Source organism: Fistularia commersonii, chromosome 18 (assembly GCF_037954325.1).
Source record: "Fistularia commersonii isolate RoL2024-O1a breed Wild chromosome 18, RoL_Fcom_v1.0, whole genome shotgun sequence".
Classification (NCBI taxonomy): domain Eukaryota; kingdom Metazoa; phylum Chordata; class Actinopteri; order Syngnathiformes; family Fistulariidae; genus Fistularia; species Fistularia commersonii.
In genome coordinates, this window is record NC_141301.1 from 9848537 (window position 1) to 9876438 (window position 27902).

General features: G+C 40.2%; 1 protein-coding gene across 1 annotated transcript in view; it reads right to left on the minus strand.

The window, feature by feature from the left end:
- clmpb (CXADR like membrane protein b) overlaps nucleotides 1-27902 on the minus strand; it is a 69645-nt gene that overhangs the window by 16427 nt on the left and 25316 nt on the right. Inside the window, exon 2 of the mRNA XM_086164750.1 lies at nucleotides 3302-3453. Coding sequence (XP_086020876.1) covers nucleotides 3302-3453 — 152 coding nt within the window. The remainder of the gene's footprint in view (nucleotides 1-3301; nucleotides 3454-27902) is intronic.

The following is a 27902-nucleotide window of genomic DNA, read 5'->3' on the forward strand; positions in this document are numbered from 1 at the left end:
CATAGCAGGAGTGCATCTGTTTTACTTTTCATCTGACACGGTCTAATTTTCCCCCTTCTTTACATTTTTAGAACAAGGTGCATTGAAACGACAAAGTCTGCAAAGAAAAATCAGACAGCTTTGCCTTTTTCAGTCTTTTTTTTTTCTTTTCTCATCTCTCTCCACCCTCCCCGCCTTTGTCTCTCTTTCTGTCTGTGTGTTCGTCTCTGTGTGCGGTACCATCCAAATACACAAACACAAACACAGCTGTCATAGTGGCCTATTACTCAGGGCATGCGAGAGCCTCCAGATGGGGACTGCTAAATGCTGGTGCCACAGTGCATCAGCGCCTAGAAACCAGGGGCACCTGCTGTGATCACAGGTGACGACTGGCCATTTACACAGATGTACACACACCCGGACTAGCTTCTTAGCACATGTGTAGCGTGCATACAGAACACGACAGTGCTGCAGGCGCAAGCATAACTGTTTTGCCACCTCAAGTGGGATGCATCTAAAGGCATCTGTCTAATTGCATTTGTGCCGGTTTTGTTATGTCTGGAATTGCAATTGTAATAGACAGGCACACACTGAATTATGCTTGTGAATGGGGTGTGAATTTTGAATAAATGTATTTGAGACAGAGATACTGGATGGTAAATAAGCTGATGGGGGAATTTAAATAGAGTTTACAAAATGGCCCCAGGATATGAACATAGTTGTTCATTAAAATGAGGTGATTGCCTTGTTTTGTGAAAACTCAAATACTTTTATGCAGACTTTTTGACCCTGGATGGCAAATTGAAAGCATAACACTAACATCTAGGGGCATTGTTTGGATTATGTAGGATAATTTTACAGCTCATTTCACAATAATAAGAAAAATATTTTTATAATGACACTAATAAAAAATGAAAATATAAGAAAAACACATCACACATGTACCATGACTTTTATTTTTAAAAACGACCCTGATACAAAATTGAAAAAATAAGTAAAATATGATACATGTGCCATGACTTTTTATTTCTGATTTTGATACTGATTGATAAATTGACAGGATAGCTTTTTTTTGTAGCACAGTTGATTAAAACAATTGTTGAAAATCTGACTACCTAGAGCATTATGTATGACAAAGAACAGATTTGTATGACAGAGAACTTATTTGCCTGATTTGGGATTTGTCATGTTCTTGGTTTAAAGGGGTTCAGGCTCATTCTGACAAGTTACACTTACAATGAATGCTGTATTTCTTTTATCAATTATGTAGCTCAGAAAATTCAGGGTTGAATTTGATTTACCTGATTACAAATGTCAGATATTTCATATCTTTAATTTGGAGCGTAATTCAAAGCAATAAAAGCTAACTAACTGACTGAACTATCGGCTGTTGGGAGGTGCTTTCAAGGGGAGGAGAAATATTGTTAATAGGGATCATATCACACCATGAAAGTGACCATAATTAAGATGTAACAACAGAAAAATTGGACTGATCCTGATTTTCCAATTCATGGAGGATTGTAAGCCTGACCCTTTTACACCTTGTCTTGAACCACTATCAGTCCTTAAAACATGTAGCCAGCATTTGCTAAGCAGAGGCTAAATGTTGACAAGGTGCTTTTCCCCTCTCAACACAGCCTCGCAGCAGAACAAAAGAATTATTTATTCATTCACCCACAGGCGCAGTCGCTCTCTTAATCAAATTTTCAGATGTTTGATTTTAATTAATGGCGCCTTCAATGTTATCTTCCTGTTAAATATTCATCGTAATGTAGCCATCCCTCTCTGAATCATTAAAACGCGAGACACTTGTCCCCCCCCTTTTATTCTCAGACCCTCTGTTTTTCTTTTCTCACTCTCTTTCAATGCACTAACCCATACATCAGTGTGCTAAAATAAACAAAATTCAAATAGACGGGCAATCTCTTCCCTTCTGAAAATACAATCTAGTCTATTTTCTAATACATCTCTCCAAGCCATGTAGCTGAACCAACACACATATTTAAGGTTCTTAGCTGTCATAGCAGTGAAGCTCTTAAGATCGGATTTTTTTAGCTGCGATTAATGCTAACAGATAGAGATTGGCCTCGAACTCTGGGCAAAATATCTCTTTAAAGGCGTCATGAATGATTGATTTGGAATTAATAATTTCTGCTAGATAATGGCTCTAGAAATATCGACTTTGTGGTTCCTCTGAAGGCTTCTACATGAGAAAAAGAAAAAAACACACTCAGAATGAACAGTTACTTAATTTGGACTTTTGAAATTTCGTCTGGACTTCTTGCTGAACTGTGAAACCCCCAAATGTTGACATTTAATGAGTTGGATGGAGACTTTAATTATTTATTTGGATTTCTAAAATCTTGTAATGAAAAAACTGTTATTTTATGATGACAATTGCTACCTAATTCAAAGGAAGGGGCAACTACTGGACTCATTTTTGCAGCAAGGATTCAAGGATTGAAAGTGTTTATTATCATATGCGCAGTAAAATGTACAATGAAAATCTGCTCTCTGTAGGGAGTGCTGGGTAGTGTAAGAAATAAAATAAAAAAGAAATAAATACACAGCAATGTAATTAAGAAAAGTGAGTGAACGATGCAGGTGAAATATTAAAATTATATTTTATTAAATTTTAAATTAAATCAATCCATATATCAATATATTATCCATGGTTATTATTTTCCAAAATATGGATCCTTTATTCATAATGTTGTAGTAGTTTATATATATCTACATATATATAAAACATTGCTGGCTGCAACTTTATTAAATTGTGTTGTTTGAGTGAATGAAACATTCCACTGTGTGCACTTCACATTGAAAGCGTAAAGTAGCAAAATAGTGTCAGAGAAACAAAACACCTTGTCAAAAATAAGAAGTGCTCATGCATGTTATCTTTGTGTTATGATCAGTGGATCATTTCCGATTTTTGCAAGAGAGTGAGGGAATAAGGAGAAACTACTTTAGAGGTGAACGGCTCCAGGCGACAACACCTCCAGCTCCCTCAGTAAGATAACAGATGTGCGTTTCCAATGTGTTCTGATGGCTGGAAGTTGATTTACATTCTGTGTGGCGTTAAATCAAACTGTGAGCGTAATTATTGAAGACCGTCTTCATTGTTAAAACATGAATTTATGTGGTTGCTCTGTAAACAAATACACCAGTTGATCTTCTGCTCAAAGAGTTCCTTTTTTCTGCTATAATGAACCATATGTTATCCAAAAATTAATTCTTTTAAAGCAATTGATGTGAAAGAAAAGTACTTCAAATTAATTGTGTTTTTTTTTTTTTTGCGGAAAGAAAAGCACAAACTTCTCACCACTTGCTGTTTATTGTTTGGTTTCTGCAGGAGCCACTCAATATCGAGCGAACTTGATGATGGTAATTGGTGGTGGCATGGTAAGGTGGCGTTGTCCCCGACAACCTTTCTCATCTCCGTCTGGGCACCGACTGAGAACAGACCGAGTAGAGCTGAGGGAAAAGAGGAGAAAGGTGGGGAGAGAGAGAGAGGAAGAACGGTTATCAGACGGGTGCACTCGCACCGAACAAACACGACATCGTTGAAAGATTCTACAGATACATATCCAAACCCTGCTTTTTGGGACTGGAGCCACAGTGAGAAATATGACCCAGAATCCCATCCTATCACTGGCAGATGTTGAGGTCCAGGGATGCAGAGCCCAGACAGCATCGCTGTCTGAATTTGAATTTTATGCAGGAGATCAAAGATGACTCTTTTGACAAGCAGGGTAAGATATATTGTCATTCCCAAACACCTCTGGATTAGCAGGAAAGGTAACATACCCAAATGATGAGGCCACACAGCTTAATATGGAAAATTCTACTTTAATTTACATTTACAGATTTTTTTTCTTGTGTCTAACTCGGTCTCTGTCACATGGATGTATGAATTAAGAAAAAAAAAAACCTATGTGATTGACTAAAATAGGAGAAACAAAGCAAAAACAAATCACTGAAAACATAAAATCTACAAAAACATAAAGTTAAGTCATTGTGTTAGATAAAAAAAAAAAAAAAGTTAATAAAAGCAAGTGGAGTGGTTACTAGCCAGGCTGTAAGAACCTGTGTTTTCAGTCTGGTTGCTGCATGTCGAATATATTGGAGTAAATTTGACTAGAAGATGAGCTTGGGTGGAACTGGCCAAATGCAAGACAGAGGGTTTGCTTGGAGCTTGAGCTTACTAGTATGTCCTACTGAAGTGGTGTAATATTCTGTTTATGCAACTGAATCGCTCCACCTGTGAAGAGCAGATGAGCTTTCAAATCTGATTATTTTAATCAGCAACTCTTGAGGAATCCCTTGTCTTCAAATGAGATGCAGAGATAGACAGTACACTTTCAACCTAAAAAAAAAAAAAATCACACATTTTTTTTTATATTATGTGCTCAAAGGTTCAAACCTGAGTAAAAACTATAAAACAAACAGAAGGCGCTTGTCTTTGAGAGAATGCTGATGTGCTCAGTGACATGATGACATGTCAAATGTCCAACGGAAGGCCAAACGTGGTCTCCAAATGCATCAGTTCTCAGAGGGGAGCCTGTCCACTTGTTCTCTGGTCCACCCTCATAGGAGCCAACACCCTGTCCCAAAAGTGATTTTTTTGGACAATGAAAATGTCAGCTTTACGCTGTAAAATTGATGTGTCAGTGCTGACACAGTACACAGAGGAGAGGAGCACTGCTTCCGAGACCATAGATGACATCAATTTGGCGGATATCAGCAGTTCTTCAAGTTTTCATTTAAGCATTGTTTTCAACTGTGACGCTGAGTTATAGGCCACCCAGTGCCAGTCAAGTTTAAACTTTTCCAATTGGCATTCACAAGTTGGATGGAGAAAAAGTGTTTGACATCTGGCAGAGTGTTTCGACCCCTTTGGCAGCCCAAGAGTGACAGGTTGAATTGCTGAGGTTCTGAACTTGTTGGATCATCTGGTCGGCTCATATCATTAGTCAGCAAAAAATATGGGCCGACCCTTTTAACTGGGGTGCTCCTGGACCCTGAAGGGATTCCCGTTTATGACTTTTTAATGCAGCATTTGCAGGCTCATTTGTCTTGTGGGTTTCCTGCTGATACAAGTTTGGATGAAAAGTGGAAAAAAAAAGCTGTATAAAGAATTGCAAAAAGTGGAGAAAGGGACTCTGGAATTTGATTATACTGTTTGTATATCAATAAGCATTTCCATTTGTCTTTTAACATCACCATTTTTTGAGTGCTGAATCCCTCCTTTATAGCAAGATTTGCTTTATGTTTTCCATTGAATTCAGCCTCATTTGAATTGCAAGCAGTTGTAAAAGAAAAGCGTGGCAGAGAACGAAACAAGACAAGACAATAAAGAGGTTCTGCAGCCATGAAGACAAGATTGTACCTTAAATGGACGCTTTTGTTGTTTGGTTATGTTGTATTTACAGACCAGACAATATCCGTTTTCGGACAGAAAAGTCTCAAAAGTTCCTGCTTTGAAGAGAAACACAACACAAACAACATGGAAAGCAAAGCTGCCATAGTTTTTAACAATGGACTACCAAAGGTTGAAGTGTTTTTATGTTCTCCCTGCACTGCCATGTGAAGAACCACGCTGTTAGCTAACTCCAGACTTATGTTGGCTAAAATGTTTATGTCCCTCTGCAAGCCCAAAAGGTTGGGCCTCTTCGTCGGTCCATTTCTCACAGGTTCTGTCCATTTTGTCACACATCACAAGAAAATAGCCGACCCAAAATCATTATTATAAACACATTATAAATGGTGCTCCGCAGTCAACAAGAAGTATCCAAAGACAGGTGCGGCTTAGGAGTTCCACCAATGACCATCCAACCATCCATCGTCCGCCGCGTAAACTGAGCTGAGGGTCGTGGGGGATACTGGAGCTGTCATCGGGAGAAAGGGTGCACTTTGGACTAGCAGAATATGCAAACTCCACACAGAAAAATCCCCCTTGTCGGAATCAAATCAGGGTCCTCCACTTACCCCTGCACTACCGTGCCGCCCCCACCAAGCTGAGAGTTGTTGAAGCTACTCTTCTGTTAATAAATGTATTCTTTATCATTAGATTATTATTATTAGTTTACAATTAAAAAAAAAAGGCTGACACTGTTGTTGTCAAATCATATATTGCAAAGTCAGTGTCCTTTCAAATTGATCGCAACAGACTGTTGAAAATGTGTACCGGGGCTCTCTCACGCTGACCATGTTCTTAACAGCCCACCGCACCAGCCTGAGAGAATTCACCTCAAAAACAGACACGAATCAAGTATGTGTTGCATTATACACAATTTCATGATGGCACATGGACTTGATTGATTGAGCGCTCCGTCCTTCAATTTAATGCCACCCGTGTCAGGAAATTACCTTAATTTCCAAACAATTAGGATTCAGCTTCCACTAATTATTTTGAATTTACCATAAATAGGCAGCAATAATGCAAAATATGTGATGAGAAGAAACCTTACACATACCCAAAACAGCTGGCGGATGAATCAGAAAAGGGGGTTTGGTCGGTATACGACGGCCCCCCAGTTTCTCACTTATTTATGGTCATCAGAGGAGCTTTTGTGCTCTGGGATGGATGACAGCAGCTTGCCAAAATAAGCTCGCCTCATGTGAGTTTGTTCTCGCGTTTGGACTGGCCTCATTCACAGTGTGCACAGCTGGGACAGTTGGACTGCAGTACACCACCACTCGTGTCAGTACCTATGATGAGCCATAGTACAGTTCACCTTTTTGGCATCTTTGCTCTAACAATAGAAATGTTTGATCACTTAATGTCGGTTAATGACAGATAAATACAGATCTTACATGTTCTTTCTCAGTACAAAACTGAGACGATTGTTTTCATGCTTTTTTTTTCAAGAATACAAAAGGTTTTATATACATATAAAAAGAAACAAGATAGTTTCCATATCACCCAACCCTCTATTTCTAATGTGTCTTTTTTTCTCTGCTTTATTTGGCTAATTTCAGTGCTTCCATTTTGAAATTTCATCTCCGTTGCAAGAAGAAAAGGATGAAAACATGTCATCGGTGACAAAGGAAAGCAGGAAGTAGAAGAATGACAGAGGTGGTAAAGAGGAAGGGGAAAACAGAGACACTTGACAAAGAAATAGAGGGAGAAGCTGGGATGAAATATGCAGGAACCAATTTCTATGAAAAGGCCCTAGGGGGAGTTGTGCTCCAGTATATCCGCCTTACAGAGACCAACAATCTTATTATAGTGTGGCCAGTAAGACGGACGGACAGACAAACAAGGCAATCCTGGATCTTTCACACTGCCCAAAGTCAAGCCTGTATCCTCTCAGTCAGCAAATCAGCCTGGCTGGGGCCTTTGTATCCAAAGCTCATAACCTCTGCTGGTGGGGTTGGAGTCAAAAAACATGTTGTTGAAGACATGCCGCAATACCTTATTTTGAGCCATTGTTGCAAGTGCCTGGTGTTGATGATCACAACTTGGGCTTCAGACACGGGTTAGGAAATGTACAAATAGAAAGAATGTGGGAAAACACACATGCATGACTGCTTTTGTGTGAATGAATGATTTATCTGAGTACATCTTTCAGAAAAAGTAGCACCTATTTCTGCTTCTATGTGTGAAAAATATACAGCGGACTATGTAATTGAGTAAATCAGAGTCTTGTATTCAAAAATACACATTATGATGTTGACATCAGACTTACGTACTCACGTCTATCATCTACAGCCTTGCTATCACAGGAAACGGGAAATCTCCCACTCATGCCAATCAGTGAAAACTCAACTGAAAATTACAGGCTAAAAGAAAATAAGTCTGGTGAACAACTGAGAAATAGTAACAGCTCAGCACAATGTCAAAAGGGGGACCGATTAAATATTCAAAATGACACATACAAATTCAACCGGGGTTGCACGCAGACCTCCAATCCAAAAGTGACTTTTTGTCCCCTTTTGCTTCCTGCTACCTTTGAAAGGATTCGAGACAGCTTTGCTGGAAGTGCAGAAAAATGAAAAAGAAAAACAAAAAACAAAAAACTTCAAATGTCTCAGCAGTCCCAGATGCCGCCGCCAGTTGTTCACGCTGAAGAAAGAATGCCTTCACAACAAACCCTGTGCTCGCTGTGTGAGAGAGGCATTTATTCATACAGCTACCGCTTCCTTTTAATGATAGTCTTTCAAGTGGTATGTTGCTCTTAATACGCAGCCATGTCCAGCATCTTCATTAAAACATCTTTCGCATAAGACACTGTCGTCTCACTGTAGTTGCCATGTCCTATTTATGGATATATCTTGTCTTTGGAAAAAAAAAAAAACAGAGGGTGGCTCTTTGATGGAATAAAACCCGGTAATCCTCCTAAATTCACATTCAGTAAGTAACGTTTCCTTCTGTTGACACTGAGCGCTTGTCAATAATGTAAATAAAGCTATTAACAAGGAATGTGCGTGTTCAGATATGGAACTCACGGGTAATTTGAGGATAATAGGAGCGTCATATACAAAACCTTCATTACTTTGGTAGTTACTCCTAGTTGTCATGTTATGTTTTGCCAGTGGAGCCACTTGTCTAAGAGGATTTAGACGAAGATAATAAAGTTAAGACCATCCTGATCATCAGTCCTGGAATGACCATGGACCTGTTGGCGTGCTCTGTGAGATGGATTGCTGGCTGCAACTAAAGAAATTATTTTCAATGAAGGCTTTGACCTAAACCTGATTGGCCAATAGAAACAATTATGTTTACAACTCTTATAAAACAAATCCTGAAGATATTGATGTTGACGATGGACTAATACAATGACCTGATGAGTGGGGAAGGAGATATAAGAGCATGACCAGTGTTCCAGGAAATTTGTGGAGGAGACCATCAAGATGTTGGTGTTCACATACACACACACTGAGTCATGTATCTGTTTTTGCCTGCAGACTAAAAGGCATGCAACAAATGGAAAATAAAACAAATGTCATATAATGACAAATGTGACTTAATGACATTATCATTCAATGGTGAGAGAAAATATTTTTTATGATGTGTTACAAATACACTGATTTCATGTTATGGTCTTAGATACATTATATATAAGATTATACATTTAAAAATTAAAAAGTATTGTATAGATAAATAAGGAATTATCCATGTGACAATGGAAATCCATATTTTAAGAATGAAACTTTAGAGATGGGTAGTTTTCTCTGTTTGCCGTCATTGGGTCCAACACTATTGTCATATTTCATGTTGTGCTTTTTAGCTTGGATTAAAAAAGAAAACGCAAACATAAAAGAATCACTATTTATCTCAACTGCATTCTGGGACCAAACATGACAAATCACGGATCTGATCACCCACATAATATTTCATCATGCAATATATTTCATTCTGCCTCAAATGAAATATTACCCATCCTTTTAACTGCTCCAACAATCATTTATTCATTTCTAACGACTGTTTTTCTTTGTTTCCCTTTTATTTCTACATGAATGAAGGGTATAAGTGATTCATATGGAAATAAGCTCATTCCTGGATGTCCCAACCTCCATTTATGGCTGTTTGCTGTGTTTTTGCCGGCTCATGTAATTGCAGAGCAATTGAGAACAAAACACGCTTCATAAGGCTTTTGTGTTCACACACAGATTCTCTAATGAACATACACAAGTTTACACATTGGATTCCAGGAGCGTTCGTTGAACTGAATTACCAATCCTCTCTTTGCGTTGAATTAAATAGACGGCTTTTTCTCTCATGGGTTTATTATTACATTAATGTGACTAACTAACCTTAGGATGCAGTGTTCTTGTTTAAAATAGGTAGCTTGGAAATTTCCATCAATCATCACATACATGCTTTTAATTGGTAACACAGTATTGATCCTAGTGAAGGACCGCCTTTATGTGACATATTAGCCCAACCTGAGCTTCGCAGCAAAGCTAGGATGAAGACAAAGCACCTCTGAAAAAAAGAACACTTCATTAGACCGAGTAGAACAAATGCTTTATGATGAAGGTGTTCATATATTTTCCTCGAGTAATCCCATTATAAAGACAATTTCCTCATCCTTATTGACATACCAATATATATTGCTTTGCCACAAACTGTAATTAAAAGCAGAACTGACCGTTTCATATGATGCTGGTTACTGTCTGTTTGTGGTTGATCACGAGATACTTAAGTGACAGCAAATTATTTAATTTCAATAAAGGTTTAAATAATTTATCGCCAAGATGAATATAGCATTGCGTCCTTGTTCAGAAAATGGTTTACTAGAATACAAGTGTAAGACAGAGTGGAAATCCCTCTAGGCCGCACACAACAGATAAAGGTTTTACAAACCACTTCAACAAATCACATAAAAGTGAATATGAATTAATATGAACAATTATTTTCAATGAGTATTATATAGGTATAATTGGTCTGTAAGAAACATCTGTTGGAATGATTGGTATTCTTCAGCTTTGTTCAGGGTGTAAAGAAGGAAATTGTTTTCAAATACATGTTGGAAAATAGTTGGAAACGGTAAGTCATTATGAATATGCACTGAGTACTTTCTTGCCCTGTGGATTATTAAGGGATGTATGGCTGGAGAGAATATTGGCATGTTTTGGGAAAAAAAAAAAAAAAAAGTGAAGAATGGGATTTCCAAGATAATCCCTTGAATCTGGAGGGGGAGGGCAAATGGGAAAAGAGAAAGGGCGGTAATGATAAAATTGGAAACGAAATAACAGACTGCGTGAAAAAAACACACATGAGCCAGTGTAAAATATTCACCTTATGGTATTACTTTCATTAGCATCCTTTTCTTACAGTATCTCTGCAGTGATATGCTGCCAGCTACCCTAAAATAGATATGATATGAGTTGCAAGACACTTTTAACGCCACTAAAGTGTTCCGCATTGCACAAAACAATGAGGGGAGAAGCTAATTACATGATTTTCCAAAACAAGAGAGTCACTAAAACCTGCTCGCTGTGCTTTGCACACTGTATCAGTGCTGGGTCTGGTGGAGTCATCTGCAATCAGGGGCGTAGGCGTCCAAGATGCTCCAGCTGTTCCATAAATCTTCTGCTTTTAGTCTGATATGGTCTAGAGAGCAGAGCCTCTCTCACAGGCCTCTTCATCAGTCAATCTTTTTTTTTTTTTTTTGCGCACCCACCATTTTACCAAACACAGCAAACATTTCCTGCATGTCCGAGGGGGAAAATCGCATCTTTTATGGTTTATAATGCTTTTTTTTTGCAGTTTACATTAGCAGGCATTTCAATAAGGGAGAAGATCTGCAGAAACCCCATGTGTTGTCACTGATCACAATTGTGCAATATGAGAGACTGAGTAGACAGAGTGACAATAACAAGACTCCAGTTTCTGCAAGCACAAAAGAAAACTGTATCGATTTTTTTTTTGTTTTTTGGGAATTGTATTCAAAAGTTTTGTCAAAAATGGTCTTCCTCAAAAAACATTGCTGAATAATCTTTGATTCTGAGAGTAGGCTTTTTAATGAGCTATAACACGTGCGGTACATTTGTCCTCTCTCCTTTGTTATTTTCAGAGTGGACAGGGCTCAGCTGTTCGGTCTGGTTTGCACGAGATGACAGAGTTGAGTTAAAAGGTCCTCAGATGGCAAATATTGTACTTTTTTTCAGCTGTGTATCCTCAAACATCTGGAAAAGCATAAACAAAACAACACGTCCGCTCACCAAACTTTATCCAGCTTGGGTGGATCCAAGTCTGTACAGTATTGCAAAAGGCAGACTTATCAACAACACGACTGGGTGTGTAGCACATGTGAGGTATACGTCATGTAAAGGGTACGTACTCTGCCAGACGCCGGGCCCGATGCCTCGAATGAACTGGAGCTGTTGTAAGCAAAACGCCTGATGGATGGCACATGAGAATTAATCCTTTAAAATATTGAGATGTCCACATTCTGCCGTTGACAGAAGATTTTACTGAGCTCACTTTCAGATGCATACATGATTGCGGAGAAAACAATTGCTTGCTTTCAAAGTGGTAAGTCAGCAGTTCAGGCCATAAGAAAACAATTTCCGAGCCACTACAGGAAATGATATTTTCTCCAAAAGATATCAAATTTGGTTTCCCTTTTCATACAAAACATTTCCTCCCCTCCCCTGCATGTTTTACTTATTCCCCAATATCAAATGCAGCTTTTGTCCCAGGGCTGGGCTTATTTCTTGTTCCGAGTGGCACACATTTTAGTTGGCAGAGGGTTTGAGAGCAAACAGGAAAATATTCATCATTGAGATCATAGGAGCAGACACGACAGGACTTCAACACGGTGAAAGGCTGTTCTTTGGTGAGCCCAAGCTCAGTACGACCCTGCACGCCTGTGGATCCACTGCGAGATATAAGATGAGGTCCCCCTTAAGAAGCACTCTGGCAGACAGGTTCTGTCAGGTTTCACCTGGAGATTGTACCCAGGTCGCTCGCGCATGAGGCAGAAGCTTTACCGGGGGGCCTCAGGGCAGATTCAGATGCAGAGAAAGGCAGACAAGATTCAGGACAATTTCTTGACTGACTCAAAATGCAGTTGCACAGAGCTTAGCAGAGTTGTTCCAAAAGCACAGAGGGTCCCAAGGGAAAAAGGTCCGAGCAACATCAACAACTCCACAATCAGCAAGAGGTAGTAACAAAGGCAATCAGAGTCTAAGCAAGTCAAAAAGGCACAGGGTCACAGGTGCATTTACAGTCTCACAAACTCTAGGTAGACAATACCAAGACTCATCGAAGAAAAAATAAACTTAGGGGGCTTATAAAGGGAACCCAAACAAGTCACAGGTGGTAGTAATCAGAACCTAAGAAGGTCTAATCAACAGAAAACATGACTCAACAACAACGAAACAGGTAAAAATGAGGACATCTAGTGACAATGGACCGAAATCCTCACAGGTCCGACTGCTGCTGATCAAGTTAAAGCTGTCCTGTTGGGCTTTGATATGGAATATATTAAGAGAGAACTGCTTAAGTATGAACAGATGGGCCAGTAATGATAAAGTGGTCTAATGCTCACGGTGCACATCCTCCTCAGCCCTTTCCAGGTAAGTATCCATGACCATGGCTCAGGGTACCAGATTCTTTTCCATATCCAAAGTTATTTATGTGGTCTAATCAAAATTTGTGGCTGGCAAGTATGTGAAAAAAGTCCTCTCGCATTGTTGGCAAACACTGCGTGGCTAGACATGGGTACTGACCTCAGCGGATCAATACTTAATAAGCTCTTGTGCTGCCAAGTCCATTTTGCTGCAATCAGCAATTTTTTTTTTTTTTTTATGTCCATTAAGTTGAAAATAGAGCTGACTAGGTGTATGACCACAGGAACTGGAATGTATTGTTGTAATCCAGGCTCTTTCTGATGATGGATGCCTCGCCCTGACGTGACATTGATGAAAACTTTAAACGTTATCCACCCCCTGCTTCGTAAAATACTACGAAATACGACACTGGTGACTTTACTAATAGTGCTTCAATAGCCAAGTGGGGATTCAAACGAGCAGCTAACAACTCGTGGAAAGACAATAAAAGCGACAGCGGGCCATAAATAGAAGTTTGCCGACACAAAGTGAAGAGGAAGAGGACAGAATCGAGACGAATACCCTTTCTATTTGGAGCATTAAAGCTCAGCTCTCGCCGCATTGCATGATAACCTCAATCTGGACATGTAAGCGCTACGTATTGGGAGCACATAGAGGCGAGTGCGGGGATTGTGGAATCTCCTCTCTTTTGCTGCTCTCCACACCCAGAATTAATTCCATTATTTAGGTCACTGTGATTATTTGTCAATGTCTAAAGTCCAAGTTCACCTGGGGTTAGACGGCGATGCCTCTCTCTCAGCGAAGACACTAATTTACTGTCCGGATCCACAAGAGAATAGGTATTGAATACAACAGAGCTGCTTCCATGTTGTACATTTCAACAGCTAATTGAAAACAGACGGTAGGCTTACCCCCTCCCCTCCATCCCCCGGTCCTATTGCTCTGCATCAGCGACATGTTAGCACTGTAGCCAGTCCTACGGTATGCATCTGACATATCTCTTCACTCGATCGGTCGGAGCGGAAACTAAAAACGTAGGCGAAGCCTCGTTCGGATACGAGAACTTCGCAATGGTACAGGTGTTTTAGATACCGCTGCAAAAGGACAAAGATGTAACCTATCCATCCGGGCTGCTGACTGGGAAGGACATGTCAATGGCGGCCATATCCCCAGAGGTGAGCAGATGCCATGTCTGTTTTGGCAGCTGTATACTGAAAGGTGTTGACTGAAGAGGCAGCTGACAGAGGCAGAGTCGCTGCGTGATGGCCACGGAGGTCAACAAGGCTGAGAGGCTTCCAGGAAAGGCCTTACTTCTGCTCATTTAGGAGCTAATGGACCAACATGCCATCTGTCCTAATGATTACCTCAGCCCGTTTAGACAGGACATGAAACTAATTCACCTGTGCATGCAAATACAAACATCAGCATGTAATCAATATGTTATGGGTTCAATCAGTGAGTGTGACTTACTATATCAGGCAAGACACATTTTTCAGATTGTCCATTTCAGAAGGGCTGTGCAATACATAGCTCATTTTGTCTTTTTTTTTTTTTCCCAGCAACTAACGTAAGCGCCATTCTCCATGCGGCTGGCCTTTGACAGTGATACAAACACACACAAACACAGACACACTCCTCCAACAAATTCGCTTGCCCTTTGTGCAGCGCGGCCCAGCCTCTAGAAAGAAATGCCCATGTGGACACATTTGAGGGTGGAGAGAAGATTGAAACCAGATGAATGGAGCCTGGGTGCAAGCTGCTAGCCAGGCTCATATTTCACTCCTCGAGCCTGATTAAAACTAAATGCAGCACTAGCTGGGCTCGGGCAGCTTACTGTGGCTCACAGAAGGACAATCGCTTCCAGTGACACCCAAGGGAAGGAAGAAACAAGTCAGAGGTCACAACCTAAGTCTGCAACAGATTCACGCTCTCAGTTGAGATTTTCATATTCCCCAAAGAAAAATATACCCACAGCCCTGTTAGGCTGAGCTTCATTTCAACCAAAAAATATACGAATTTCCTTGCACTTGATGAATTGCCTATGTGTTGCACATTTAATACAGATCTTGTATACTGCCCATATTAATGTGGTCATTTATTTCTGACGTGAGCGATAATGTCACCATTTAATATTAAATCCGTGATAATTCGATGTTTTTTTTCAATTATTTTGAAAACTTCATCAAAATTAGACCTCACTTCTAATAACTTTTCTTCTCTAAATTTCCCGGGATTTATTTAAAGAACAAAAGAGTGCTGTGCAAGACTGGACTTGAATCCTGACAACAATTTAAACCCCTTCTCAAGATGTGTGAGGTTTTGTGTTTGTTTTTTGTCCGTACACGATTCAATCACCCTGGAACAATGTCGCAATCTTCGGAACACGATTCACCGAGACGGAGAGGAAAATGAAAAATAACCAAACAAAATAAACGACCAAAAAAAAAACCCAACTTGAGCCACTTGGTGTACTCACCGAGCACGTGTCTCCTTACCAGAGGTCACGGCGAGTTGTACAGTATGTGTGTGAAAGCATGTAGTTGAAGAAAGATAGCGTCATTTGCATTCTTCCTATGTAGAAAAAAAAAGCAGCGAGGGATTCTGGGTGTTTTGTGTGTGAAGCTTAACACTTGTGCGAGTGTGACTGAATGATTAGCAGCGTTTTCATCGACTCTCTGCAAGCACCTCTCTGGAGAAAGTAAGGCAGAGTTTCGTATTATTTTCCAGTGTTGGCTGCGTTTTTTTCTTTCCAGCGCAGCTGGTTGACCACACTTGGGACTCGCTGCCAAAGACACTCCCCTCCATCCCCTTGACATTTTGGCTATGTTGCTGCTGAAAGACTTGTGGTTGGCCTGCCTGCCGCCTGCCTGTGCACATGAGTAAATGAGGCCCAGCTCATTTCATTTGGCGATAATGTTTAATCTACATTTGCTTGGTCAACAAGAGGTTAATCTAATTACCTTTCGCTAAATGGCTTGCTTGGGCATCTTCTGACAAGACGTAGACTAGACTGGAGTTAATTAAAAGAGCAATTAAAATAAGACAGAGTGATGGTAATTCCTCCTGTAGTCTGTCACAAATAACAAACTGCTGTTCACTGCCAACAAAAGAGTGATAAAAAGGGAACCAGAAGAATATTAACCTGTTTTGTGGTTGCACATTTGTTTCAAGTCAACCTTTGTGCCGGCTGTGGTTTACCTGCTGTGAGAGACCTTGTTAAAAGTAACCCTTTCACAATATAAAACCACACTTATAACCAATATGACACTCACAGTGCACTATAAACCTTTATTGCAGTATTACAGTATTTAGCCACCCTTAAAAAGTAATCAAAGCAGAACAAGGCTAAACATTGCTATCGCGCTTCCAGCTGGGATCTATTTGCAATCGACCGGACGCGAGAGTGCAAAAATGCGTAGAAAGGTTAAAACTCACTTTAGTTAAATTAAAAAAAAAAAAAAAAATGAAAATCTGGAAAAAAAATGCCCAGAAATATGACTTAAAGAAAACTGACAGGCGGTGCAGAAGGGAGAACAAAATGAGTATCAAGTAACCTAACATACTAAATCCAGCGCGTCCACATCATATTTTGATTTACAAATGTTAATGTATTCTTCACCCCCCCCCCCATACTCTAAAAAAGGATATTATGCAATTTTAACACATACTCTCTGACGTGGGTTTTACATCATAGCTGTTTCAGTCAACTTGATTCGCGCAATCTAAATTTACAAGAAGCCCTGTATGCTTCCTGTACGTCATCTCCATGAGCTCAGTTCGCATTCAACAAGGCAGTGTAGCCTCCAAAAGTAGCCTGCAAGCTGCCTGCCCTCTGGGCACTACTACCGGCTCCATCCTTCCTCTCGATGAATCATAAACAAGTCCCTTGGCCTCTGTGATTTAATCCCCTGTGACATCGCCACGGGGAGATGGAGAAAAAAGGGAGTGGAGGGAAAGAAAACATGCTCAACTTTCAAGTGAATTAAACATTAGAATGAATGTGTATGAGGTGTATTTGAGGATATGTCATTGAGGTGAGCCTGTAATTTAAATGATGATAACATCTAAATATGTGGGCGGAGATTGGACAGGGCACAGGAACTTTAATTTTTGCTTCATGGAAGCAGCAGTCACTTCATCTCAGGCTCTACCTTAAAGACTTCTGCTTTTTTTTTCCATGTTTGTATTATGTAAATTCATGTCCTGGAGTCCTTTCATTTAAATTTGGCCACACAGCTTAAACTTGGGTAGTCTACAGAATGTGGCAGCTAAAGCTATAATCAACATTGTACTTCTTTTAGTCATGAGAGAGCATACCCAGGAGGGAGTAATAAATGGATTTATTTTGGGAAACAGAATATAGGATCTCAGTTTAGGCCTGACATGCTGTGTGCTTTGTCCTTTTTGCATCAGCCCTTGGGCAATGTTTGTCTCTGAAGACAAAAATTTATAAAGCCCCACAGGAAAAAAAGGGAGCAGGGAGTTACCACTTTCTGAGGTGGGAGCAGCCCGTTGCGACATTTTTCTATTTAAAAGTTTGTGATTCACACTTTGTTGGAACTCTGTGTTCCGCTCAGGCTTTTAGTCTTGAGATTAATGAAATATGTTTGGCTATTTGGCATTTTGGATCCGACACAAAGGTTGACATATCGTTGCTCACTAAGAGAAAAACATTCCTTATAAGTGCTCCCCCACTTCTAAAAAAAGTTCACTCTGTCTGACTGTCTTTTTAGGTTGCCCCATATGTTTAACTATGGGATGCAAAGATGATTGCATGTGACTAACTTACTTAACTGTTAGGCAAGTGGTTTGCTCGACTTAGCAGTGGTGCAGTGGGCGGCAAGAAAGTCCCCGGTTTGATTCCGTCTGCAAAGGTTTCTTTTTGTTTCCTCCCACAGTCAGAAAACATAACTGCGATCAATTGGAGACCCCACATTGCCCAGACGTGTGAATTCCTATATGACTAAATGTGGCACTGTGACCGATCCAGGGTGAACTGCACCGCTGGGATAGGCTTCAGCCCACTCGTGACCCTGAGTGCAGGATAAGCTGTATAGAAAATGAAAATTTCTTTCACTTTCTGTAATCTTCTAAGATCACTTCACATTGATTTGAAGAATACAGTTAAGAAGAAGGAGAAGAATGATAAGAAAAAAAGGGCTTTTTACCCACCTATAAAATCCATTTCAAGAGAAACAACTTTGCCCTGTCACAGATTTATCACACTCTGACAATAAGAAGAGAGTTGCTTCTTAAGATTTTCTCCATTGGCACAGAGTGAATCTGATGTCTTATTGATGTTTGTACACCCATCACAGATAGGTAGGCAGCATAGTTCTATTTTTGTTTGCTTTCTTTTGAACATTACATTTCTTTTTTTTTTTTTGTAATTACCCCAAAGTTGCTGAGGTGCAACCTACAAAGAAAGCTACCCAGTTGAGTCTGATTATTTAATGCGCATCAGGTAAGACGAGCCTCGCTGATTTAGCAAATTAACATATGATTTTTAAACCCCTGAATACTAGCACCTATTTGAATATTTTAAAACACACACCAAAGAGATCACTATTTTCATGTCCATTTTCTGCAGAGCATAGCAGAGAGCTGGTTCTTGGATCGTGATAAAGCGGGAGGAGCAAACTTTGGCAACCGTTCACCAGTCAAGACATGTAAATGATGTGTGAATACGCAACATAAAACAACATAAGTCCTTCATGAATGACTAAACACAGGAGGAAAATTCTAATAGGCGACATCCAGGCATCCGAGAGAAAATACTTCTCTCTTCTTACATTACAAATGATATCTTCTAAGGAAATGTGTTTCTGGCCACGAAGCACAATCTGAGATGTCATACAGACACGTCATCATCGAACTTCCGCTTTCACAGTTCTGCTGATCCACAGAAAGTTTGTTCCCAACACAAACAGAACTTCTTCATCGGTATCTACCTCAAACCAAGATATATGTTTGAACGTCGGACCCGAAAACCAATCTCTGGCTCTATCTTGGTGGCTGCTTACCCAAAAGTGCATAATGCCTCTGCCACGGGTGATTAGACTAACAGTAGGTTGATATTCTCCACGAGTCCAAAAAAAAATAAAAAAGACTGCACCGACATTTTAGTTTTACTTCGACGTGCCACATGCTGGCTTGGCACACTCCTTAATGCTAATACCATCTGAAGAGGGAGCAGGGCTTCTACTGAAACACCCCCCTGTGAGATCAAGGCTAAGATACAGTCTTGTTAAAAAAAAAATAAAATTAAAAAAACGTGTAAAAAATAGCTGATGACAAGGGAACAAAATAATGAAATAAAACCATACTGCATCATTTAAACCTCTGACGAAATACACAAAGTGGGCATATTACTAGTCCATGTCACTGTTTTTCAAAGAAAAATAAAGTTAAGTTAAACTTAATGAAACTTAATGACAAGATATAAAACACTTCTTTGGCGCTGTAGAGCTATTAGCAACAGATAATAACTCTGACATATCCAATGATCTGCAAGAACCCTGCAACGCTCCAACTCTATTTTTGGTGGATTAATTTGCTGGCGGGGCATGAAAAAAGTGGGAGGAATAAAAAAAATACAGGTAGTTTGCCTCTATATGTACCTATATGTATATATATTTTTTCAACAAGTAGCTACAAATGCCACAATGCGACATTTCTCCATTTAAAAGGAGATGAGGGCTGCAGTAGAGGTCATATCAGGGAACCTTAAGAATCCATTCCACCTGAGATCACGCGGTAATGCTAACCACGATCAGCCCGCAAGCGTGTGCCCACAGTGCGTGCACGCCATTCATGTGTGTCTACGAAACAATATGGTAATCGTAAGAGAGCGAGATCCACTGGACTTGTTAATGCAAATATTCACTCAGTGAACAGAGGGGCGTGATAGGGGCTGCATCCTGCGCTTATTATGGATCTCTGTGCAAGAGAGATGGTGAGGAAGAATCTTGTATGATTTAATGAGCAGAAGAGTTTAGCCCAGAGCGAGGTCTTTGGGAGCAAGCACATATCCAGGGGATAGAGAGAATGTCCTATTCCTTTTCTCATATACTTACCAGATAAGAATGCATACCTAATTACACATCGCACAGGCATGCACATGAATGCGGCACATGCACCCCCGTACACACTGACTGACATTATGCATATCTGGCATATTTGCAGCACACACGTGCATGCACAGTTGAGAGAGAGAGTAATGCTGCCCTAAGCATTGTGCTACCTACTCCATGACCTTCAAGCTCCAATATCCCCCTTCCCTGAGACGTCCTTGATTACCGCCTTGCTCCTATCCTACACTAATGCAATGAGAGAAGGTGTGGGAATAAAATCTATGAGCATGACAGCAAGGATAAAGCAGGGGAATAAATGGGGGGCTTCCCTCCTCACTTTAGCATTGTCCTCTGAATGGCCAATATCTCTTTTGTCAGCAAGGTAAGGGTATAATGCCCTACGATAGCTCCCATTTACATATTTAAGTAACGTAGAATCGCGCAGATCGACATTTTGTATTCATTAGGTGTGGAACACGAGCATGGCAAGTGCATCTAAAATGTCTCAGCAATAGAGGTCGTTCAGATTCTGGGCACAGGAATGATAGTGGCCAGGTCACCCTCTTTCAGTCCCCCAGGAACCATATACAGTATGTGTCAATCATGCCAACAGCTAAAAATGACAGAGGCAATGTCTATTGACATTTGAAGGGACGCTCATAGCTGTACAACTCCTACTAGTGTTTTTTTTTGATGCCTTTCAAATCCAGGACCAAAGAACTTGCTGGATTACAGATGGTCAATGAACATCTATGTTGTAGTTGGCTGATTAATGTTGGAATGTCAATTGGCTTTACCATGAATTGGTTATAAAGTCATACTGTCCCCGGCACTTTGATGGCAAAGGATTTTAATTGGGAAAAAAAAAGGCAGCTACTCTGTGGTTGCAAACTATGGATGTATTGAATTACATTGTACTATGTAATACACACGACCACGCACTCACGCACACACACAAACACACTCAGATAGAATGGCATTCCTCTGCAACATTGTCAAAGCAGCGGTCCATAGAAGAAGAAGCAGCACCCTCAGACGTACCCCAGGAGAAGAATATTCAGAGGTTAGAGGTCAAACCAGTCACAGCTGCTCTTAAGTTCATGGCCGCCGGGCTCCCGGGACACTCAGACACATAACACATAATCAGACACGCAGAAGTTCACATTTCATTGCTCTTTTTTGTTTTTTTGAAACAAGCCGACAATAACAAAGTATGAAATAGCACTAGTGACACTATGGGGGATAGAAATAAGTATGTGTAAAGTATAATATTGAGCACGGTTTGAGAAAGTTCATGAATCCATAAAACATTCATTAACAGAAATGAATTATTTCCATGATTCAATCTTTGTTTGAACACAGATGGGTATATAACTCAGAAAGTACTAATGAAAAACACATAAACAGGGGGAGAAAAGTGTATAAATAACAAAAAAGGATATCTTGAAGTAAATATGGTTAAAATCCTCTCCATATTACAGACAAAAAAAAAATAATGATAGTATTGAAAATAATTTTGTATTTTGTTCCACGTTATGGGTGAATCCAGCAAAAAGAAGCCATTGCAAAGTGAGAAAAGACAGCCTAATCACAGTGTGACCTATAAAAAAATGTAAAAGTAAATAAAAACCAGATGATTATTCTATCTCTTCAGTCATGTCTCCACACAGTCCTTGCAATCCTTTGGCTCCAAACCCTCACGGTGTGGACATGTGCATGCAGTCGTAGCAAATCACCAGACATTGCAGCTCACACTGTTTGCCAAACTCTTTGCACTGTTCCACCGCAGTGACACCGCTGCGTAATGGATGTCTTCATGCGAGGCTTGTGGTTTGACATCGGCCTCTGGCCTACGTAGTTCAATGTTAAAAATGACTTGTTGGTGTTTCTGAATGACATGAAAAACCTTTAGAGGGGCGTGTCAATCCTTCGTGTAAATAATACATTATGCGCCGACAATTTGATGATATATCAGATTCATTCAAAAGTTATCAACTGTTGAAGAACACAGTGGTGTGTCTTCCCACAGAGGAGAAAACAGTAAACATGTTATGGTTTACGATGTAGATGATATAATCTACATTATAATCTGTATATACAATCATATATACAGACATATAATCGACATACTGCATATATATATATGTATATATATATATATATATATACATATATATATATATAGTTAAGTAAAATAGTTGACTAAGTAAAATTTCCATAGGAGAAATATACATGACCGTTTGGTGTGTGTATCTATCTATCTATCTATCTATCTATCTATCTATCTATCTATCTATCTATCTATCTATCTATACATATATATAAAATAGATAGCATATATATATAATGATAGTATACATATATATATATAATGATAGTGTATAGTATACACACACACACATACACACACACACACACACACACACACACACACACACACACACACACACACACACACACACAAACCATTTGGGATTACCTGCTCCACAATAATGTCTTATTAAATTTGTATTTAGTGGTGTTTTATTTTTATCTAATTTTTTTCCCTCACTTCCCTCACTAAAAATATATGCAAAACAAATAATATATATTATTATGCAGAATACATAAGAAATATTTATTTACCGAATGAGTAAGTGAGTGATAGTTGTCTGTCTTTGTATGTGGCCCCGCAATTGACTGGCGACCAGTCCAGGGTTTACCCTGCGTCTTGCCCAATGACAGCTGGGCTCCAGCATCCCCCAAGAGTGGCAAAAGATGGATGAATGGATGTACACTTTTTTTTTTCCTTTTCCATTTTATTATCTTTATTAATTTAATACTGGTAATCTCTTCCTATTTATCTATTTATTTTTTTTCTGTATGGATCATCTGAGACCACTCAGTTTCTTCCAGGATCATTAAAGTATTCCTTATTCTGATTTTTTTTCCCCTTTTCTGTGCTGCGGATCACATGTGCGACTTATGACAATGTTTTTCCAAGGCTGACTTTGGAATGATTGTACTCAACGTATATTGATAAAGGCCCGTGTTTTTAATCCCACTGTCAGTGAGTCACCGTTCTGGGTCTGTGTTCGGTTTGATCTCGACCAGCCGTTACAGTCGCAGTTTCACACGGGATCGAAACGCAGTCTACGGGTAGAGCGTTTGAGCCAAAAGATATCCACACATAATCCCATTTGTGTCACATGGTATTTGAAGGGGGTTTAACATCGACACCTCAGTTTAGTTATGAGTGTAGTTTTGCAGGTGAGAAAGATGTTTCACATATGTTTTGCCTTATTCTTCACAGAGTTTCTCATGTTAAAAATTAATTTGGTTCTTTTCACAATTTCATGCTTTAGGGGTAAATCTGATCCGACATGGATATTTGCTTGTAGGACCCCGTGGCTGACAGGAAAATGTATGACAGGCAGTAGCCTTGCCATCCACATGCAGCTAGTGATAACTCTAGTCACGTTTCTACCAACCTTGACCTAAAACCTCAACATTTTTTTTTCCAGGAGAAACTGCTGATCCGTGATAGGTGTGATGACTAGGAGAGGAATATTGATAACAAGCAAAAAGGGTAAATATCTTGTGCTATGCATACTGGGATTAGAAAAAAAATCTAACATGAGGCTTCTCCTTTCTACAAATAGTCACTCTCTTTTCGTTTTCTTGAAAATTGACTTTTATTTGGAAAGGACACAGGTTCCTCTGAGTCCTAATGGAAAAAAATATATTTGTGTACAAGGATGGTGAAGCTCATCCAGGTGATACAAATACTGCATGTACACTCATACCTATAGATAGCAGAAAATGCAAACTGACTGATCAAACACAACACTGGTGTCTGTCCTTTGTGCCCCCGCACTCAGACACACAAATACAACAAACCTCCGCTCCCCACTCATTCTGGTTGACCCTTTGTGTCTATGACCAACAGTGACATTCCTCATTCTGGCTCAGCCTAAGCTTTGTTTGGATAAGCTGAGAGAGAGCAGAACCCTTTCAGTCTCTGTGGCTGCACGGCACACGTCAGCCTGCTGCCGGGCTGCACTCACACAAAGATACACACACGGGCTGACGTGACATATAGTCAATTGAGTACACAAACACATGCACACGCGCAGAAAGATATCACATGCGCAGACAAACCCAAAAACTCGGATCTGCAAAACAAAGTGAGAATAAAGTAAATTTACCCAAATGTCACTGGATAAACACAAACATGCACACATAGAGAGGCTCACACCAACACATATACAACGCAAGCCAGTCATCTGGCCTTATACAGGCATGTTGGCAACCCATTGCCTTTCATGGGAGCTGACTTCATGACATCCTGCCCTCAGGCTCTGTGTTCTCTGCAGCCCCACTAATTCACAGCAGGAGAAGAGCAAGGAAGATGTGGAAGCGGGGATGAAAAAAAAAGCTTGAGTATTGGGAAAACAGTGAAGCGATAGAGGATGGAAGAAAGCGAGGTAGCCAGTTTTCAAAAGCGGAAGACGAAAAGGAGGAAATGAATGATAAACAAATGAGGAACGCAGGAGGTGAAGTATACTCTCAGAGAACGGAGGTCTTTAATTGTTTGGCACTTATGACTATTACGAAAAGCCTCATCTTCTCTCACTCAAAAAAAAAAAACACCTGAAAAACTGCAGCAGGAGAAGGACTGGCTCAGCTGTTGTAATAGAATTCTATGTAGTTTGAAGAGCTATATTTAATCTTAACTTAATCCTGTTTTCAAAACTAAACAAAATTTCCAAACACTTCTTTCTAGATGTTTATTTTTAACGTCTAAAATGGGATAGACAGGGAACTCCTCTGCCTGCAGGACTGATGGAATGAGGTACCCCCATAATGCAATCTAACGGACAGACTACACTACAACTGCAGATTCTGTGAAGGGCAACACAGCCGTTACACTCAACACTGTGGTTAACAAAATTACCGCTGTAAATGGTTGAGAAACACTGTATCCATATGTATTTATCACAATGAGTGCTGTGCTGGTGAACGATTCAAAAAAACACTGAAGCAGTAACAATAACAATAGCAATAATAAAGAAATGAGAATACTGCTACAACAACAACAACAGCTAATAATAATAATGATAATAATAATACAACAGGTAAATGATTAAACAAACAAACAGACAAATAAATAACTATATCAATATATAAGGCTATCTCAAACTAATCAAAAATTTGATTTGGAGAATGTCAGATAATCAAAAAAGAAAAAAGAAAAATGAATGTAAAAATTCCATATAATATGATGATCATCAATCTGTCAAATAAAAAAGTAAGGCATCAGATTATTTGGATTTCAGACCAGCGGAGCATAAGAAACATCTTAACAATTGCAAATTTAATTTAAATTTAATAATTCATTTATTATTTTCATAACAAAAGAAAGACTGACATGATCATTAACAAACTACCTATTCCACTTTTTTAAAGGCGGGATGAAGAAAGCCCTGTGACTAAAAAGGGGGTGTATCATACAGCATGCTTCCCAAAAAGGTTTCCAATTTTACAGCTCCTGCACTATGATCCCCAAAACTAGGACTTACTTAAGATGCAAATTTCCGGTGTTTTATCCAATTATTCCAGCCATCAGCAGTATGAGAAAAATTGTATTGGAAATCGTTCACAGAACGCGCACTCCTTGATAGGACGTTATTAGGTGACCGTCAGAAAAGACTGATCAACTGTGAATTCAATGATCTCTCTTGTTTAATTAAGTGGTGATAAATCAACAATACGGTCAAATAACAATGAACATAAGTTATGTACTTAAGTTGTACAGTAACAATGCAGATTTCTGCCTTCGAGTTGTAAAACGACGTCTGGTGTACTGAACAGTAAAACTCTCGTCTCCAGCATGACTCAGGGGAGTCATATCTGATTCAGTACAAATTAATGAGCCCGGCTGAAGCTTGAGTACCTATGCACAACACACCCTGGCATTGTGCAGCGGAGGGAAAATCTACACAGTTTAACCAAGTCAGGGGGAATTTCATATTCCAGGATATTGATTTCATGTTAAAACACTATGATTCAGGTTTAAAGCATTTACCATTGAATACTCATTGCTGTTTTGGCGATAACCCCGGAGATAGTGAAATTATACAGCAAAAGTCGTCCAATGCAATGCCTATGAACGATAGATATGACCGAGGCAAGTGTGTGTGTTGGCATCCCATGGCAAAGATGAGTAAGTGGATGTCTTACTCAAACAGATCAAGAAACCAATTCTATCGTTCAACCTCAACATCTGTCTAATTATTCCTTTGTCGTTGCCGTGATCTAATACAGAGCGCCGGAAATAACGTGTCATGATTTCAGATTACAGAATCACCATTATCAAAGAGCGCCTTCCTCTGTGCTGGAGGCCCCTTCAGTGTGCACGACGTCCCGGCCCTCCCTGGCCGAGCCCTCCAGGAAAATAATGCATGTTCCCATCAGTCATGCTACACTGCGGAGCTCTGCAACCACCCACCCCCTACCCTCCCTCCTCAATGCACCTTAGACCCGATCCATCATTCCTGAGTATGGTGGCCTCAAGGCACCGTCTGAGAGCTCTCCTTCCCTCTAAAGTAATGGAGGGAAACAAAGGTGGAAAAGCCAAAAAGGGGAACTAAACAGAAAGACAGTGACTTACAGACAGAAACACAAGGTGGTGAAGTGCGAAAAAGACAAGCAGGAATTCCGATTTGGAAAGGTTTAGAGCGGCAAGAAACTAAAGCGGACGACAGGAGGCCACTCCCGAGCTGATTCCACAACAGCTCAGCTTGAAGTACTCGTGAAATGCTTGAAAATGGAAAATTGAAGCAGAATTTTTTTTCATTTTCTCCAGTTCTTTTCACCCCCTCCCTCCCCACTCCCTTATCCCTATTGTTTCTCTGACGTGCCCCAATTAGCCATTGTTCATTTTTCAATGCCTTGTTTTTCCATCTCCCGCGCCCCCTTCCGCCCGACCCCAAAGTTTTACTTTGTGTCGTAATTTTTTTTCCCTTTCCATCCCTTCCTTCCTCTCTCTGTCATTAACAAGCCATCCCTTCCTCTTTCTTCCTCTCACAGCTCTTTTATCCATCCTCCGTTCCTCCTTGTCCCTGCCACTGTCTCATTAGCTGACAGCTACAACACCGCTCCTATGAGAGGCCAGATGAAACCCAGAGAGCAGTGTGACCTTCGTTTCATGGTGGGGCCATTATCAGTGACAAGCCATCAGCTCCAATGTCGACAAAAGTTCACACACAACCACAAGTGTACACGCCTACGCGTGCACGCTCGCGGTCAAACACACACACACACATTAAAATACAACCGTCAGGAACAAGTGGACACATAAACACCAAGTTTGCTCCGTCTGGTTTGAGCGTATGTCAGCAGCCTTCAACTTTCAACTGCCTATTCAGGAAGGCTAAAGAGGTCCAGCTGAAAGAAATGGCAGCCATTTTGGCCTTCGCCCCCCCCTCACATTTTCTCACATGATCTATTGCACAGCTGGAGGATAGGGGGCGATGGGGCCACGAGCCTGGTGGGACTATAGTCTTTTAGACACATGCACATGTAAACAGAACACACACACACACACAAATGCTTAGACACGGGCCACACAGTAAATAACAGCCATCAACCTGTGGTTTAATCAGCATCAAGGACGCATGAATGCTCCCTGTGACGCTAACAGGCCATCCTTCATTGGTGCAGTGGGTGCCGGGATTGTTGAAACATCACATCGGCGACCCGGAAGGTCAAATATCAGGCCCTGCGGTGCAGCGCTCTGGTGTGTGGTGACAAGTTAGTAAAATGCGGTGCCATAAAACCGGG